The 20,009-nt window shown below is 41.9% G+C and overlaps 1 protein-coding gene across 2 annotated transcripts in view; it reads left to right on the top strand.

The window, feature by feature from the left end:
• The first annotated feature begins 444 nt into the window (after positions 1-444).
• LOC141048293 (uncharacterized) overlaps positions 445-20,009 on the top strand; it is a 48,040-nt gene continuing 28,475 nt past the window's right edge. Inside the window, exons 1-3 of one of the 2 annotated variants that reach the window (XM_073543746.1) lie at positions 445-676; positions 6,278-6,391; positions 13,695-13,810. In XM_073543746.1, coding sequence (XP_073399847.1) covers positions 583-676; positions 6,278-6,391; positions 13,695-13,810 — 324 coding nt within the window. In that variant the 5' untranslated portion in view covers positions 445-582. The remainder of the gene's footprint in view (positions 677-6,277; positions 6,392-13,694; positions 13,811-20,009) is intronic. The other variant, XM_073543745.1, reaches the window with a different exon arrangement.

The following is a 20,009-nucleotide window of genomic DNA, read 5'->3' as shown; positions in this document are numbered from 1 at the left end:
TATCTGGAGCTGTGGCAGTATACGAGGGTATTGGAGTGATGTCATGTATACATTAGAAAGAATATTGGGAATACCGATTGAATGCACTCCTGAATTATGTCTCCTGGGTGTTGTGGAAGAAGAGATGTGGGTTCAATATGATAGAAAAATTCTTAAAGAGGTTCTATTTATGGCTAGGAAAGCAGTGGTGTTGAGGTGGATGGGAGCAGCGTCGGACTGGCCCACCGGAGAACCGGTGGATTCTCCGGTGGGCCCTGGCATCTGGTGGGCCCTGGCACCTGCTGGCATACAGGGCCAGCAGTTGCCTAGGGCCCCCGCTGCTCCAGGGGCCCCCAGCCAGTGGTGTGTCGCACACCATGCAGCTGCTATGGGGGCCCCTGCCAGCGGAGCAGCAGCGGGTGTCAGGAGGCAGGAGCCCCTGTCCCCGCTACTAAAGAGAAATGAATATTCACTGCGAAGCAGTGCATATCATTTCAGGTCTCCACACCCCCAGAGGCCCCGCCCCCAGCCCAGTAAGCCGCTCTGCATCAGGGCCGGCGCCGCCCTCAGTCCTCTCTGCTCCTGACTCACAGCCAGTGCGCGATGACGTCACTACATCGCGCACCCGCTGTGTGTCTGGCAGATGGGACAGCTCCTGACACTGAAGCCGGGATCAGCGTGGGAGCGAGGAGGAGAGGTGAGTATTGTGTTTTGTTTTGTTTTTTATATCTCTCTCACTCTCTCTGTCTGTCTCTATCTATCTATCTATCTATCTATCTATCTATCTATATCTCTATATATATCTCTCTCTAGCTCTCTTATATCTATCTTTCTATCTCTATCTATTATCTATATCTATCTATCTCTATATCTATCTCTATCTATTATCTATATCTATCTATTTCTATATCTATCTCTATCTATCGCTCTATCTTTATATCTATCTTTCTATCTCTACATCTATCTCTATATCTATCTATCTCTATATCTTTCTATATATATCTCTCTATATCTATCTATTATGTCTATCTATCTATCTCTATGTCTATTTACTCTATCTCTATATCTATTATCTCTATATTTATTATCTATCTAGCTACCATCTATATCTATCTATCTTTATCTATATATCTCTATCTAATATCTATATCTATCTATCTCTATACCTATCTATCTATCCGTTATCTATCTCTATATCTTTTCTCTGTATCTATCTATCTCTATATCTATATCTCTCGCTATCTATCGCTCTATATCTATCTCTATATCTATATCTATATATCTATCTCTATCTATCTCTATATCTATTTCTCTCTATATCTATCTCTATATCTCTCTCTATAGCTATCTATCTATATATCTCTATCTATCTCTATATCTATCTCTCTGTATATCTATCTTTCTATCTCTATATCTATATATCTATCTTTCTCTATCTATTTATCTCTATATCTTTTCTCTGTATCTATCTCTCTCTATATCTATCTATCTATCTCTATATATATCTATTATCGCTATATCTATTTCTCTCTATATCTCTCTATATCTATCTATCTCTATCTCTATATCTATCTCTCTGTATATCTATCTATCTTTCTATCTCTATATCTATCTCTATATCTATCTATCTTTATCTATCTATTTATCTCTATCTATTATCTATATCTATCTCTATCTATCTATCGCGCTATCTCTATATCTATCTTTCTATCTCTACATCTATCTCTATATCTATCTCTATATCTATCTATTATGTCTATCTATCTAGCTATCTCTATTATCTATATCTACCTATCTCTATATCTTTCTATCTTACTCTATCTCTATATCTATCTGTTATCTCTATATTTATTATCTATCTTTATCTATCTATCTATATCTATTATCGATATCTATCTCTCTATCTATTTATCGATCTCTGTATCTATCTCTCTCCATATCTATCTCTCTCTCTATCTACCGCTCTCTCTCTATCTTTATATCTATATCTATCTATCTATCTATCTCTATATCTATCTATTATCTCTATATCTATCTACCTATCTCTATATTTATCTCTATATCTGTTTCTCTCTATATCTATCTCTATATCTCTCTCTATAGCTATCTATATATTATCTCTATATCTATCTATCTCTATATCTATCTGTTATCTCTATATCTATCTGTTAACTCTATATCCATATCTATCTCTATATCTATCTATCTCTATCTATATATCTCTATATCTATCTTTCTATCTAACACTATATCTCTATATCTATCTCTATATCTCATTATCTATCTATCTATCTATCTCTATCTCTCTCTCTCTCTCTTTATCTATCTATTGATCTATCCATCTATCTCTATATCTATCTATTATATCTATCTATTATCTATATCTATCTATCCATCTATCTATCTATCTATCTCTATATCTCTCTCTATATCTTTCTAACTCTATATCAATCTATCTCTATACATATCTCTATATCTAGCTATTATCTCTATATCTATCTCTATATCTATCTTTCTATATCTATCTGTCTCTATATCTATCTATCTATCTATCTCTATATCTATTATCTCTATATCTATCTATCTATCTCTATATATATATCTCTATATCTATTTTTATTTATAGCCATCTATCTATATATATTTATCTATATATCTATCTATATATGTCTATATTATTATTATTATTATTATATCTGTATATCTCTATTATCTATCTCTATCTATATATCTATCTATCTCTATATCTTTCTATCTATAGCTATCTATCTCTATATCTATCTATCCATTATCTATTTTCTATCTATCTCTATATCTATCTACCTATTGATCTATCTATATTTCTTTCTATATCTATCTTTATATCTATCTCTATCTATCTCTATGAATCTTTCTATCTATATCTATCCATTATCTACTTTCTATCCATTATCTACTATCTATCTCTATATCTATCTATTTCTACATCTATCTTTCTATCTATATCTATCTAACTCTATATCTATATATCTATATAGCATTATACCCTATGAGGGGGTGCATTATTCCCTATGAAGGGGGCAGTATTATACCCTATGAGGGGGCAGCATTATACCCTATGAGGAGGCAGCATTATACCCTATGAGGAGGCAGCATTATACCCTATGAGGAGGCAGCATTATACCCTATGAGGAGGGCAGCATTATTCCCTATGAGGGGGGCAGTATTAAACCCTATGAGGGGGGCAGTATTATACCCTATGAGGGGGCAGCATTATACCCTATGAGGGGGTGCATTATACCCTATGAGGGGGGCAGTATTATACCCTATGAGGGGGGCAGTATTATACCCTATGAGGGGGCAGCATTATACCCTATGAGGGGGTGCATTATACCCTATGAGGGGGGCAGTATTATACCCTATGAGGGGGGCAGTATTATACCCTATGAGGGGGCAGCATTATACCCTATGAGGGGGGCAGTATTATACCCTATGAGGGGGGCAGTATTATACCCTATGAGGGGGGCAGTATTATACCCTATGAGGGGGTGCATTATTCCCTATGAGGGGGGCAGTATTATACCCTATGAGGGGGGCAGTATTATATTCTATGAGATGGCAGCATTATACCCTATGAGGGGGGCAGTATTATACCCTATGAGGGGGTGCATTATACCCTATGAGGGGGGCAGTATTATACCCTATGAGGGGGGCAGTATTATACCCTATGAGGGGGCAGCATTATACCCTATGAGGGGGGCAGTATTATTCCCTATGAGGGGGGCAGTATTATACCCTATGAGGGGGGCAGTATTATACCCTATGAGGGGGTGCATTATTCCCTATGAGGGGGTGCATTATTCCCTATGAGGGGGGCAGTATTATATTCTATGAGATGGCTGCATTATACTATGTGAGGGGGCTGCTTTATATTCTATGAGGGGGCTACCCCAACTCCTGCTACATAATTAAGACATGTACAACCTTATACCCGGATATTAGCGTGTTTTACCGCATAATTGGTGGTCTGGTATTTAACTCTATGCAGCTACATAGTGGGCCCCAAGAATGATTTTCTCTGGTGGGCCCAAGGTGTTCCAGTCCGACGCTGGATGGGAGGGAAATCCCCTTCGATTAATCAAGGGAAGAAATTAGTGAATGACATAATCCCTTATGAGAACATATTGTATAAAAACAGAAAATGTCCCCAGAAGTTTCATAAGATTTGGGAAAGTTGGTATAATTCCCCTTTGACACACTTGGCTCCTAATGCTATGGTCTCTTCGATTTCGAGATATAATCCCTGATGTATATCACTTCAAGACCATGCAAGTTTTTTTTTGGGTGAATTTAAAAGATGTGTCTTGTATAATCGGATCTGGTATGAACTTACAGATCATAAAACGGACCCAGTTAGCAAGAAGATGCAATGAATGGTATAATGTATCGTGTAGAATACTGTGTTGCACTTGTTTTGTTTGTTTCTTATTATTGAAAGTTTGATATCATAGTTAAGTCACTATGAGTGATTCTGACTTTATACTGCAATGTTATATGTTTGAAATACTATGTTGTGGAATCCTTCAATAAAAAGAGTTTAAAAAAAAGTATGCATACATATGGAACGCATGTGTACGCATGTCCTTGCGTATCAATGCGCTCCCATAGACAGCAATGCGTTTTTTTGACACACTTATCTGCGCATGATTGACAGATTTTTGATACCTCAAAAAATGCAACATGTTGCATTCACTGCGCTCCGCCGCACACCACAAAATGACGCATGCGCACACATGAAAACGCATGTCCCTGCGTACACCATGTTAAAGATATGTACACATGATGCATGCGGATCTATGCGGATCAAAGGCTGCGCGCACGTGCACAAATGTGAAACAAGCCTTAGGCTTTATTCAAATAAGTATGGCTGTACTGCTGCTCCATGCATAGCAGGTGGCTTGGAGTACTGTTTGCTGTACAGTGAAAACTGATAAGGTGGTGCAACACTTAAAGGAATTATCTAGGACTTTGGTTATTTTTTGCTAAGGAGCTAAGAACTTGTACACAAGTAGTTGCTAATGCCTGCCTGTTCTGCCTCATGAAGATATCTGCTAGCTCAGAGCAGTTAGTAGAAAAAGGGGAAAAGGGAGAGGGTGATACCACTCACCAAGTGTGGGGATGTAGCCTCCATCACGATGTGCAATGGGCGGACTCCAGTCCAGCAGCTGGCCAACAGACAAAGAAGAAAACGGGTTCCAGCATCCACCTTGTATTATGAGATTAAAACATGACTTTTAATAGTAACATTAAAATGAAAAAATCATTGTTAATTTATTTAAACAAAGGGGGAGGGGTGGTTGAAGATAAGGGAGGGGAAAGGGGGGAAATACGACTTCTGTCAATGTGTTTCGAGCTGAGTGCTCTTAGTCCTAAGAGCACTCAGCTCGAAACATGTTGACATGTGTCATAATCCCCCCTTCCCCCATCTTATCCTTGTCCCCCATCCCCCTTTTTTAAACAAATTTACAATGATTATTTCATTTGAATGCTACTATTAAGTCATGTTTTAATCTCATAATAGAAGGCAGATTCTGGGACCCTTTTTCTTTTTTGGCTAAGAGCAGTCACAGTGATTCCAGGGCAACTATTTCTCTTCCACTCTGCAGAGTTGAAAGGACATCACTGCTGATGTCACTCCGATTGCCTAAGTGCTGGGAGTCGGCTGTCAATCAGCATGACATCAACAGTTACGCCATGTCAACAGTGCATACCTGAAAAGAAGGAGCTGCTCTGTTGACGTGAGGTGAAATGAAGCAGGACAGTCACCAACAGAGATCAGCATCAAGCACAACAGGCCAGGAGTAGACATACCAATGGTGCAACATGTACAGAGCTCAAGGAGTTAGGGTCCCACTACCACCTTCAAAACATGTGGAATTGTGTGTTATCATGAGCTATTGGACTGCAAAGGGCCAATATAATGTTCTGTTCTCTGGCTTACACTGAAACAGGCAGATAGTTAGCAAGTACCTGCATGTAAGTTCTTAGCCCAATATGAAAAAATAACCAAAGTCCCGGATAACTTCTTCAACTAATATTGCTGCGCCTTCCTTTTCAGGATAGATTGAGTTCCCAGTGATCAGACCCCTACAGATTATAAAGTGATGGCATATCCTAGAGACACTTTTACTTATATATTTTTGTTATATGCTACATTCTACTCATTATCGCTGACTGTACAGTGGACCTCACATAGTGACTGAAGGTTTGCCTTCAAGTTTCGTTTACTTCTAGTAGCTAACTGTGAATATAATTACAGGTCCAGGGAAACAAGATGAATCTTTCTTCAACAAGATTGGAATTTATACAAGCAAGTTAACCTCTTTGAATTGCTGGAAAGGCATGAAAGAAGAAACAAGGCAACTTGACAAAGGTTAAGTTTCCTGAAAACAAAGGATTGAGATTTGAAACAAAATACATGTCAAATTATATTCACATTTTTGTAATGATTGCATGGTCATTGCATGATAATTCTCAGAACTAGGACTCATACTCATTTGCAAAAAAAAAACGGACGAGTGCAATCCGAGACAAAATCGGATTGCACTCTGACCAATGTTGTTCAATAGGTGGCATCTCATCTGCGATTTTTTTCTCAACTGAAATCAGACTGAGAAAAAAATCTCAGCATGCTGCGATTTGCTGCGTATCACGGACGAAACTCACCAATGCAAGTCAATGGGTGCAAGAAAAAAAATCGCACGGCATACGGGACCATCCGTATGCTGTCCATTTTTTACAGATACCTTACCATTCTGTTGCATAGAACACTGTAAATGGTCCTGTAAATGATTGTAGAAAAATAGTTGTAGAGAAAAAAATGCATTGCATACGCATGTCATACAGATGCTATGTGAGAAAAATCGCATTGTACTCGCATGACACTCGCATGATATGCGTCTGTTTTTTCGGTCCTGATATTGGAACGTATTTTTTCACACATATGGGTATAAGCCCTTAGGACTTAAACCCATCTGCGTATAAATCGAATGAGTGAAATCTGATAAAAATCAGATTTCAAGCTGACTAATGTTATTAGACTTGTGTTCATCTGTGATTGCAGCATGTTGTGAGTGGCAGGGATTTATGTATATCCCACTTTCCAGTTGTGGTTTAGAACTTGCAGCTCTCTGGCACCCCTCTTACCCTCAGGTCAGTCAGGGAACTGCACCTAGGATAAGTAGTCGCCAGAAAAGCTTCCTTGCTGCGTACTGGCTATTGGACATGCTGCAGTGAGGGCAAAAAGACTATTCCCGGCCCCAGGCAGGATTTACACTTTTCAAGCTCTATCCGTCACTGCCAGGGTCTCCCCAATACCCCAGAATGCACTTCACTGTCACCAGCCCCTGATTTGACTTAATATGTGGTCAGGAGCCAAACCAAATCAGTAGTGTTGACCTAGTCGGAGGACGTGACTGTAAGTTATTAGAGCAAAAAAATCAAAGCTAGTAAAGTTTTATATTTTATTCCAAAAAGAATAGGCAGTGTTTACAAAAGTATAAAAAGATGTTACAAAATGAGACAATTATATTATGTACAGACAATTACAAATAAAAAGGGATTAAAGATGAAAAACACTTACAGTTATCTCAGACAATGGTAAGCCATGTTGTGGGGGGAGGGGAGATGTCCCAATGCATCAGGTCAGGCTGCACAACCTCTGGTAGCTAACTTCCTGTGCAAAAGCTCGCCCCTTGTCTGGGCCTCTGCGTTTTATACCCTTGCCCAAAACTAAGGGTCTCCCCCCTGAATGACCTCATGGGGTGGGCGGAGCTATGGAATGCACTCCCCTTTACACAAGGACTGAAAACTTGAGGGGGGAGGAGTATAGGATTACACAGGCAGAGAGAGAAGGAGGGGTGAGGGGGGTCACAGCTGCAGTTTGGGTGCATGACATTTGCAAACCCAAAAGATGTAGCAGAGATAGGTGTGCGAGTAAAGCCATGGAAAGTTCTAGAAGGGTACGTTGAATATGAGCATATTTGTAATATCATTACAGTGAAAAAAAAAATAAACGGCACATGGACCATCTGTATGCTGTCCCACTTTTATGGATACATTTCCATTCTGTAGCATAGAACACTGTAAATCCTCATGTAAATGATTATGGAATAATGGTTGCAGAGAAAAAATGCATTGCTTACTCATGTCATACAGATGCTATGTAAGAAAAATCACATTGAACTCGCAAGACACTGGTCCTACTTTTCTGGATCATCATCGGAACAATGTTTTAAATGCAGATGAGTGCAAGTCCTTGCAATAAGGCTACGTTCACACGTAGCAGAACTCTCGCGGAAATTACCACGAGAATTCCGAATTCCATTCTGCAGGAAAATCGCATTTTAAATTCCCGCAATTTTCCCGCGGAAAAACTAGCATTTTGCAAGCGTTATTAGCTTGCAGAATTGCTAGTGTTTTCCAAGCGATCATAGTGTTTGACGAGTGTGACCAACTTTTTACTATTGAGGCTGCCTATGCGGCATCAATAGTAAAAGATAGGATGTAAAAAATAATTTAAAAAAATATTGTTATTCTTCCCTTCCGGCATCCCGTGCAGACTTCCTGCCTCTCTCCATGCTCCTGATCCCAGTAATCCTTTGCGAGGATTACCGCGATGACGTCCATTCTCGCGGATCGCGACGTCTCATCGTCATTTGCGATGACATCACGCGAATGACCGCGAGACTTCGCGATCCCGCGAGAACAGACGTCATCGCTCACAAAGGATTACTGGGACCGGGAGCATGGAGAGAGGTGGGAAGGCTGCGCGAGATGTCGGAAGGTGAGAATAACAATATTTTTTATTTTAAATTCTATTTTTTACAGGGATATGGTACCCAAAGCCCGGACGACAGTCTCCTCTCCTCCGGACCGTGGGTACCATCCGCAAATGTTCTGCTTACTTTTCGCATGGTGTGCACAGCCACATGCGGAAAGTAAGCAGAACAATGCATACCTATGGGTGCGGGATCGCCGCGATTCCACTTAATTAATGAGCATGCTGCGTTTTTTACCGCAAAGTGATTCCGCCGCAGTAAAAATCGCAGCATTAGCACAGCATTGCGGAATCCCATAGGAATGCATGGGATGCTTATTTTTCGCGTTTTCGCGGCAAAATCGCGCGGTTAAAAAAAAAACCGCCACGTGTGAACATAGCCTAAGAATTGCTTGTCATACTGTATGTTTAGGTTTACTACATATATAACTTTTCAAAGCACCGCTGTCTTGAAAAAGGGCATGCAGTTTTTATATTTTGTGTTTTCTATTAATAAACTCAAAAAGGCTACCACAAGACATACTTAACACAAGCCACTCTGCTTAGCAGGTGCTTAGCAGGTTATAAGGTCTCCCTGATATTCATTCTTTAATCAATCTACTAGGATTTAGCCTTCGCTGCACAGGCCCTTGGGTTGCATTCAGAGTGTATTCTGGCCAGTGTAATGAGATGAGTGATGTCAACAACCTTGGCCAGGAGCAGACAGACATGACAATGACAAAATTATATCTACAGGGCTGCCACTAGAAATTTCGGGGCCTCATACTGGCAAAATTTTGAGTGCCCCCTTGAAACTCCACCCTAGCCCCGCCTCCATCCCTCGAACCTTCTACAGTCCCACCACCCTCTCTTGGAACAACTCCACTTCTGCACCACATCCTCACCAATCACACTTTTACAGTTCCCATCACCACATACATAGCCAGCAGCTTTTTGTTTTGGTAAAAAGATTTCTTAATCCACCACCACAACAAGGTGTTAGGCATCGAGTTCCTGTCGCTACACAGCAGGAATCCCAAGCCTTCCATCTGGCAGTCTCCCATTCCTCTTCGGCTGCAGAGGATCCTGCTCAGCAGACTCATATATCCTGACGCTCTGCTCAAACCAGCTCTGTGGGTTTGGTTGATGCTGCCACCTCTGGTCCAGCTATAGCAATGCTTGCTGGTCAGCAGCGAGCTACTCCAGGGACTAATTCCTCCATTCGGTCCACTGAGCATGCCCGTGGGACGATCTCCCATTGGAGATCGGAGGTCACATGCTCAGGTCCTTCTCCGGCTCGGACTGGACCATCAGAAAGGTCAGGAAGGTCCCAGAAGGACGCGGCTATAAAAGGTTCGCATGGCCGCTCGGCCATGCGCTAGTATAGACTGCATTATCAGACTATGAGGAGTGAGTGTTGTATGCAGGTATGAATGCCTCTGGTGAATGACTCATTAAGAAACCCCTAGCCTTGGTACGCATGTGTTGTGCAGCCTAGCCTGTTAAGTGCCCAGGCTTAGGTGTAGGTAGGACAGAGTCTGAGACAGGCATCAGTGTCCACCTGTGGCTCGGCACGCCACGGTCGCATGATCAACCACTCCATTGTCAGCGTCTATAGTGGCATCTGCAGGTGCAACGCCGCGCGCTCAGGAGGTCTGGAGGGACTCTGACCCTGTGTCCTTGGGGCAGAGTTCTGTGACCGCTTTCTGTGCTCTCCGTGGCCGGGCTCTGTAATCTAAACAGGCACTGGCATTTATGTTCTGTGGTAGAGCGGCTCTGTGAGTTAACAGAGTTCGCTTCTGTTCACACTGGGTGACGTTAACCCACGTGTGACCTTTTGTACACCACTTTATACTTCCTCCATTACTAAGCAGCAGTTTACCACCCCTGCACGGTTGACCACGGGCTGCGAATGCACCTTACTATTATTTTATTATTTGGTGCATTCTGCCAGCCCTAACACAAGGTAGACTCTTTTGGCCCGACCCTACTCTACTGTAACTTACTAAACATTTGTTAAAATATCCAATACAATTTATGTTCATTGTTATTTATTTTTCAATTTTTAGAATGACCAATAATATCACAAGGGTTGTGCCATCGCACCATGACCAGACCATTTATTACCACCATACAGTGATCAAATATTACCGCAAGCAAGTAACAAAAACTGCCACACCATGACCAGACCACATATTACCACCACACGGTGAACAATAATACCACATACAAGGAACAAGTACCATCACGCCATGACCAGACCACATATTACCACCACATGGTGAACAATAATACCACATACAAGGAACAAATACCATCACACCATGACCAGATCACATATTACCACCACATAGTGACAGAAAAATACCACATACAAGGAACAAATACTGCCACACCATTAATAGACCACATATTACCAGCACAGTGACCGAATTATAGCACATACAAGGAACAAATACCGCCACACCATGACCAGATCACATATTACCACCACATAGTGACCGAATACTACAATACTGATCATTAATAAAAAAAAACCCACAATACTAATGCCATTATACACAGGAGATCTGTACTTAGTATACAGTGTCCGTGTGCAGGTAATACAGTGATCACCGGTGACATTATACACACGAGCTCTGTATACAGTAAATAGTGTATGTGAACAGGTAACACACTGACTCACCGGTGACATCTCTAGTTGAAGTTCTTCATCTTCGCTTTTCTTCTTCATCTAGTTCAGACCGCCATCACTTCTTCCAGCCAGGACTCGTCTCTGCAGAAAAGAACACAGTTATCTAGAGCACATTCCCCATTTTTTCCTCAACCTCTATACTACGCCAGATGAAGATAAAAGCAACCGTGTTTCTCTGCACAGTAGCAGGACCTCTCCTCCCCACACTGAAAACTGTATCCTCAAAAATAATATCCTTTAATTAGCCCCTACAGTAATAATATCCCACATTCTGGATCCCATGTGTCCACCCATTCTGCCTCATAGTATAATGCAACCCCATAGTGGTATACTGCACCCTCATAGTATATTGCACCCCCATAGTATACTGCACCCCCACAGTATAATGCAGCCCCATAGTATTATAATGCACTCCCATAGCAGTATAATGTACCCAATAATATAATGCACCCCATAGTATAATCCACCCTTGTAGCAGTATAATGCAGCCCCATAGCAGTATAATGCAGTCCATAGTATAGTGCACCCACATAGTATAATGCACTCCGTAGCAGTATAATGCACCTCAAAATATAATGCACCCCATAATATAACTCACCACCATAGTATAATGCAGCCTTATAGTATTATGGTGCACCCCCATAGTACAGGGTGGGCCATTTATATGGTTACACCTTGGTGGGACATTTATATGGATATCCCTAAATAAAATGGGAATGGTTGGTGATATAAACTTCCTGTTTGTGGCACATTTGTATATAGGAGGGGGAAAACTTTTCAAGATGGATGGTGACCATGGTGGCCATTTTATAAATGGCCCACCCAGGTGTATCCATATAAATGGCCCACCAAGGTGTATCCATATAAATGGCCCACCCTGTATACTGCAGCCCCATAGTATTATAATGCAGCCCCATAGTATAATGCACTCAATAGCAGTATAATACTCCAAATAATATAATGTAGCTCCCTAATATAATGCACCCCCATGCCAGTATAACGCACCCCCATGCCAGCATAACACACCCCCATGCCAATATAATGCACCCCATACCGCGGCTTTACAACTAAAAAAAAAAGTTTCTCCTCACCTGGCTGAGCTCCAGTGGTCTCCTCTTGTCAATGCATCTGAGGCATCAGCGTCGTTTCTGCAGGCAGTTACTGAGCCATCAGAATCCTGCCGCTGGGGCCCAATGAGCAGAACAGAGGGGGCCCGTTGCAGACCCCCTCTGCTCATCGGGCCCCATATGCCAGTGAGGGCGGCCCTGACAGAGGGTAGAGACATGAGGCAAAGATCCTCCAAAAGGCATGAAAAACTTAAATAGCAGAGTAATTGTATGACAAAAATCAGGTCAGTAAATAAAGGATCAATCCAATATATGAAATCTGAGCACTATTGGTAGTACAATAACTGGCCAGGTAAAGATATGATATGGAATTTGGAATAGAACACTGTGAGCTCTTCACTGGTTGCCAAATCAGTCCTAATATTGGTCTTATAATTGGTTCCTGTGACATGCCGGCTAACAGGACAGACCAAGTACACTATGCTAATTTAGGTTGGGCAGCACACTCATATCACCTAGCTGACACCCAGCATCGGGGATCTAACATACCCTCTCCTCCTTTCCTGTCAATGCTGGCCACAAGAACAGAGTGATTTCTGACAGTGGTGGAAGTTGGCAGAGGAGTATGTAATTATTTGTGAGTGCTACTGACCATATATACATGATATCTCATATAACAAACACTCTATATAGTGCTTTTTCACATTGCATATACAGACAACAGGAAAGCAAAATGGTAATTTATTTATTTTAGTCACATTTATCACACAGCATGTTACAGACATTATCATCAGCATCCCCAGTGGAACTCACAATCTACATTACCTATCAGAAGTCTTTGGAATGTGTGAGGAAACTCACACAAACACAGGGAGAACATACAAACTCCTTGCAGATGTTGTCCTTGGTGGGATTTGAACCCCGGACCCCAGTGCTGCAATTCTAACTACTGAGCTACCGTGCTCTTATAAACCAGCTCTGCAGTCTCTGACTTTCCAAAATGTCAGTGCATTGTCATATGAAGAACACACCAATGTTTTAAGACATTGGGCACTCTGCAAAAAAGTTAAAATTACAACAGTAAAACAATTCTGCTTTATTATTCCAATTTACAATAACAATAATTAATGTTTATATATTTTTGCTGTTTATGCAGATATTCACAATTTTACAAATTCTTGTTTGAATGGAAACCATGAACTGTCTGAGTGTCAGACTAACGAAGGGCAAGCATATATTCCATATGAATTTGCAAAAATGTATATCACCAAGGTAGGTATTGAAGAAGGAAAAACTAAAATGAAATCTGTGTATTTAATACCTAACACCACCCAAAATTTGAGAGCTAATGTGCCATTTGTTTACCTTAGGCCGGGGTCAGACTAAAAATATGGGTCGCCCTCCCAGGGCTGTGGGGTACTCGGTACCGAGCCGGTCCTTCAGAGGGGAATGTCACAGCAGCGGTGACCCGGTCCGTGGCCCTGGGCACCCATGTAAAAGGGGTTTGAGTGGTGGAATAAAGTCTATGAGTGATTCGTGACGCCACCTGTGGTGCTTGGCAAGGGAGGTGTTAAGCCGACGCTGCAGACACATCCTCTGGGACAGATGGTGGGGTGCAGCAGTGATATTATAGCCCTCCACAGGCAGGGCTATAGTCCCAGGGCAGAGTAGATGAAGAGGATATGTGTTGAGGAAGAGGGTGCAGTGTTTGGCACAGAGATGTAGCAGTGCTGAAGAATTTGCAGGAAGAATGCAAGGACACAGCAAAGTGAAGTTTCTTTACCTTTACTTTGGCTTTTCAAATGCAGTCCAGGGTCCAGATTACAGATGGCACAGGAGATGATTAGCCTGGAAGCAACTTAGGAATCTCTCTCTCAGATGGGTTGTGCAGTCTCCTCTCTAGCGCTTACTTGAGGTACATGCAGTACTGTGTTACACTGACGTTCCTCCTTCTTCCCTTTTAGATCTACCTCGTATGGCCGACAACTGTAGCCCTCTATTTCTCTTGGCTCACCCGTCGCTGTTGTGCCTCCGAGTCTTAGGTGTGAATAGAGCATTTACAGCTTCCTATTCCTCTGGTTTCTGTTGCAGGACCTTCAGTATCCATACAACCGTGGAGACCAGGCTCCAGATCATGCACTATCTCTGGGAGGGAGCTCTCTATCCTCAGCTTAACCTCCAGCTTCTCTCGACATGTCTACTCTCTCCACCCTCCTCACACTAACTGACCAATTACCCCTCCTGACCCCCAGAGAGAAGCTCTTCCCCTTAGTATTGATTCAGAGCTCCCTCTGCTGGCCTGGAGTGGAAACCGTGTTGCATGACATGGTTAACTGCTAGAGAGACCCTTCATTGCTTCCAAGCCTGACATCACCCTCCCTGGAGGAAGGCAATGCCAGTGTGGCGACCATACTCCTGGGGGCGCCACATTCCTCCCTAGTGCAATTCAGCACTCCTGGGCTGATGAAAAACATACAGGAACACATATAAACAAATAAACAAGTATACATTTACAAGATTTAGATAAATGAAAAATTACAAAAACCAAAGGCTCCAAAAAACGTCCTATGATGGTAAGTCCATGCATCAACGGCCATGGTCTATTTCTGGGCAAATGGTGAACTATGCACAACTTTAGTGACCACACCTAGTCCAGTGGCCAAAATGTCCATAACACAAATGGGAAAACTCAAAAAGGAAATTTCTTACAGAATATCTGTAGGCACAAAACTTGAACAGTTACATATATACATGTTAACACTTACATTGCTTTAACTTATTCATATGTAGAATCTGAGGGGTGGTATACCTTGAGTAGTACGGGTAGATCTATGTAACACTGGCGTGGTTGAGGATCTCACTGGTTGCCTGATGCTAACTACTGGTGTAGTGTGTGATGTACTGGATACACTACTGATGATTCTGCGTAGCACAGGGATACTAGATTCCCTACGACCACTTCTACTCACTGTGAGCATGACAGATTCACCACTGGCAGGGCGAGGGTTCTCTGGCTCCACTGCTGGTGTAGCATCTGCTGCTTGTACTTGCTGGTTTTCAGGGTGGTCTTGAGTCACTTCTTCTTGTACTACCAGTTGGGGAAATGTCAACACTGGCACCACTATGGCATCATTTACTTTAGTCCAATTTGCAGGGAATTCTCCAAGTATAGTGCTGACCTTGTCTTCTTCTATGGGTTGGATGTTATTTTGTTCTTCCATTCTTTCTTTTAACTGGTCAGGGCATAATTTCAAATGATCCCTTGATATTGCTGCTGAGGTTTCTCCTCCATCTTTACTAATAAGGCACACCTTGGTATTGTCAAAGTTTGATGGTAGAATGGTGTAGGGTTCAGCTTCCCATTGGTCATCCAATTTATGCATCCTCCTTTTCCTCTTTAGGACTTGTTCTCCTGGTGACAAGGGAACTGCGGGTGCATGTTGATTGTAGTGCCTTTCTTGTTTTAGTCTTGCCTGAGCTAGACTCTTTTTCACACACTCTTGTACTCTACGGTACTGTTGCTGCCATTCTGTATCCCAGTCAGCATCTGGGGATGTCACCTCAGGTGTAAGGACTCCCATATCCAAATCAATAGGCAACTTGCCAGGCCTCGCTCTCATTAGGTAGGCTGAAGTGCAGTTGGTGGAATTCACAGGAATGTGATTGAAGAGGTCAACCAGATCTGGCAACTTTTCTGGCCACAGATTCCTCTCTTCCAGCGGCAAGGTATTCAGTAGATCAATCACCACCTGGTTCATCTTTTCACACATGCCATTGGTCTGTGTATGGTACGGTGTTGTCCAGATCTTCTTGCAACCGTATAAGTTACAGAATTCCTGGAACACTTCTGCCTCAAAAGCTGGACCTTGATCTGCAAGCACTCGCTCAGGATACCCGTGTGGTCGACAAAACTGCTGTTTGAATGCTCTGGCTGCTGTCCTGACTGTTTGATCCTTGACAGGCACAACTACCAGGAACCTTGAGTAGTGGTCAACGATGGTAAGAGCATAAATGTAGCCTGTACGGCTTGGAACGAGCTTCACATGGTCCAGGGCTACCAACTCGAGTGGTTGTTGGTTATTATTGGCTGCAAAGGAGCTCGCTGGCTGTTACTGTCCTTTCTGCGCAGGTTGCATTGTCCACACTCCCGCCACCAATTTTCAATGGCTTTCCTCATACCAGCCCAGTAGAATCTCTCCCGGAGCAAGGCCTCTAACTTCTTCCATCCAAAGTGTCCAGCTCCATTATGGTATGCTTCCAAGACCATTGATGCTTCTCTCTTTGGGACTACCACCTGCCAGACCAACTCGTGGGTGCGGGCATTAATAATCCTCCGACACAGCTTTCCTTCATAGATGAACAGCCGGCTTCTTTCCTTCCACAACTGCTGGGTTTCTTCAGGAGCATCCGACTCTGGGCGTGAGTCAGCTTGTAACAGTAGCTCCTTCACCAGGTGGACTGCGGGGTCGCTATCTTGCATTTCTGCCCAGTCATGATGAGGCAATGGATTTAGGATGGCCTCTTTCAAGCCAGACCATCTGTTTCTCACTCCTTGGGCACGTTGGGCCGCAATTGGCCGGTGGAAGGGAGGTAACTCTATTTCCTCAAGAGCCTCAGGGTCTTCTCCTGCATCTGGCAGATTAGGCATTCTGGACAGTGCATCAGCATTGGCGTTCTTGTGCCCCGCTCGGTACTTGATGGTGAATTCATAGTTAGACAGCCGAGCCATCCATCGCTGCTCCAGTGCACCTAGTTTTGCTGTTTCCGAGTGAGTCAACGGGTTGTTGTCCGTGAAGATAGTAAACTCGGCTGAAGCTAGGTAATGCTTGAATCGTTCAGTCACAGCCCAGACTATGGCGAGGAACTCCAGCTTGAAGGAACTGTTTTTGTCAGGGTTCCTTTCAGTGGGACGAAGCTTCCTGCTGGCGTAGGAGATCACTCTTTCTTTGCCATTCTGTACCTGTGACAGTACTGCTCCCAGTCCCACGTTGCTGGCATCAGTATACAACACAAAGGGCTAGTCATAATCTGGGTAGGCCAGAACTTCATCTCCTGTGAGAGCCATCTTCAGTCAGGTGAAGGACCTCTCCAACTCCTCACTCCATTCAAATGTGGAACTTTTCTGTTTATCCTTATGGATAAAATATTTTTCGGACTTGCTGTGCGCTGCTTGACAAAGTTCAGTGATACACCATGAAGGGTTTAAACTGTTTATTTCCCAACACGTTTCGAAGTTTCTAATACTTCTTCCTCAGGGGATGACATGAAGTGAACAGATACAGCCATCTCCAGTTATATACATACAATATTTGAAATTGGGCGCCAAAAGCGCATGTGATAGTGGGACAAATGTCAGAGTTCAAGGGTTAGAACAGCGCAAAGTATATAAATTCATTTGCAATCATATTAAATGCTTTTTCTTTTGTTTCTTATTGCAGAAAAGACATTATTTAAAAAGAAAAAGAAAAAGGAAAAAAAGAGAGAAAAAAATGTAGAAAAAAGTGGGAAGGCTGGAAAAACACCGAACCCATTAAAAAAGAAAGAAAGACTCCAAGTCAGAAGTCGGAACCACTATACTGGAGGAGGACACGCTTGGAAAGGAAGAGATTTTAAAATTTTGTTTATTAAAAAATTAATTTAAAAATATATGAATATATAAAAATTGTATAAAATGAAATAAAAACTGTGAGAATAAAAATATAAGAATAAAAATTGTGAGAATAAATATATATATAATGACTGTGAGAATGAATGTGACCTAAAAAGAGAATAACTATGGTTAAAATTCTAACCAGATATCAAAGGATCCATTAGTACCAAGTATAGGGAAAGGACTCTCACCAGAAAGCAACACATGGGAAACAGATCACAACCCAGATGGGTTGAAAAAAGAAAAGCTATATTATAATTATTGTTTTTGTGTATAAAAATACATATATAAAAATGTTTCTTTCTGGTGAGAAAACAATAATTATAATATGGCTTTTCTTTTTTCAACCCATCCGGGTTGCGATCCGTCTCATAGTTATTCTCTTTTTAGGTCACATTCATTCTCACAGTCATTATATATATATTTATTCTCACAATTTTTATTCTTATATTTTTATTCTCACAGTTTTTATTTCATTTTATACAATTTTTATATATTCATATATTTTTAAATTCATTTTTTAATAAACAAAATTTTAAAATCTCTTCCTTACCAAGCGTGTCCTCCTCCAGTATAGTGGTTCCGACTTCTGACTTGGAGTCTTTCTTTCTTTTTTAATGGGTTCGGTGTTTTTCCAGCCTTCCCACTTTTTTCTACATTTTTTTCTCTCTTTTTTCCTTTTTCTTTTTCTTTTTAAATAATGTCTTTTCTGCAATAAGAAACAAAAGAAAAAGCATTTAATATGATTGCAAATGAATTTATATACTTTGCGCTGTTCTAACCCTTGAACTTTGACATTTGTCCCACTATCACATGCGCTTTTGGCGCCCAATTTCAAATATTGTATGTATATAACTGGAGATGGCTGTATCTGTTCACTTCATGGCATCCCCTGAGGAAGAAGTATTAGAAACTTCGAAACGCGTTGGGAAATAAACAGTTTAAACCCTTCATGGTGTATCACTGAACTTTGTCAAGCAGCGCACAGCAAGTCCGAAAAATATTTTATCCATAAGGATTCACATTGGCGGTCACGGAGTGGACCTTCGGGCGTGCAGCAGCTGACAGTCGACTTATGTGCTTTTATCTCTCCTGGAATAGGTGAGTAAATTTATTATCATTTATTCCTAACACCACCCGGATAAGACCCTATTGTGCTTTTTTATTTCCTCAGTCTCTTATATATTGAACTTTTCTGTTTGGCTTTCTTGGACTGCCCCACCAGAAGATTTTGCATAGGGGTGGCTATTTCAGTGAAGCCTATGATGAACCTTCGGTAGTAGCCTACCAACCCGAGGAATTGGTGTACTTCATGGAGGTTGCTGGGCTTCGGCCAGTCCTGGATGACTGTGACTTTGTCAGGATCTGGTGCCACACCTTCTGCACTCACCACATGACCGAGGTACTGTACCTTGGGCTTCAGGAGGTGGCATTTGGAAGGCTTCACCTTTAGGCCAAAGTTGGACAAGGCTTCAAACACCTCACCAAGGTGCTCCAGATAGTCTTCATAAGTCTTGGAGAAAACAATGACATCATCCAGGTACAACAGGACTGTCTCGAAGTTCTTGTGTCCCAGGCAGCACTCCATCAGCCGTTGAAATGTTCCTGGGGCTGTGCAGAGCCCGAATGGCATATAGTTGAACTTGCAGAGTCCCATTGGGGTGGTAAATGCTGCTTTCTCCTTGTCTGCCTCTGCCACGGGAACCTGCCAATACCCACTAGTGAGATCCAAGGTGGAAAAATAGTTAGCAGTTTTAAGTGCAGCTAATGACTCTTCAATTCTGGGTAATGGGTAGGCATCCTTATGTGTAATGCTGTTAA

This window comes from Dendrobates tinctorius, unplaced genomic scaffold (assembly GCF_039654945.1).
Source record: "Dendrobates tinctorius isolate UK_male_01 unplaced genomic scaffold, ASM3965494v1 ptg000134l, whole genome shotgun sequence".
NCBI classification, from domain to species: domain Eukaryota; kingdom Metazoa; phylum Chordata; class Amphibia; order Anura; family Dendrobatidae; genus Dendrobates; species Dendrobates tinctorius.
The sequence above is the reverse complement of the archived record's forward strand: the minus strand, read 5'-3'. Positions and strand labels throughout refer to the sequence as shown.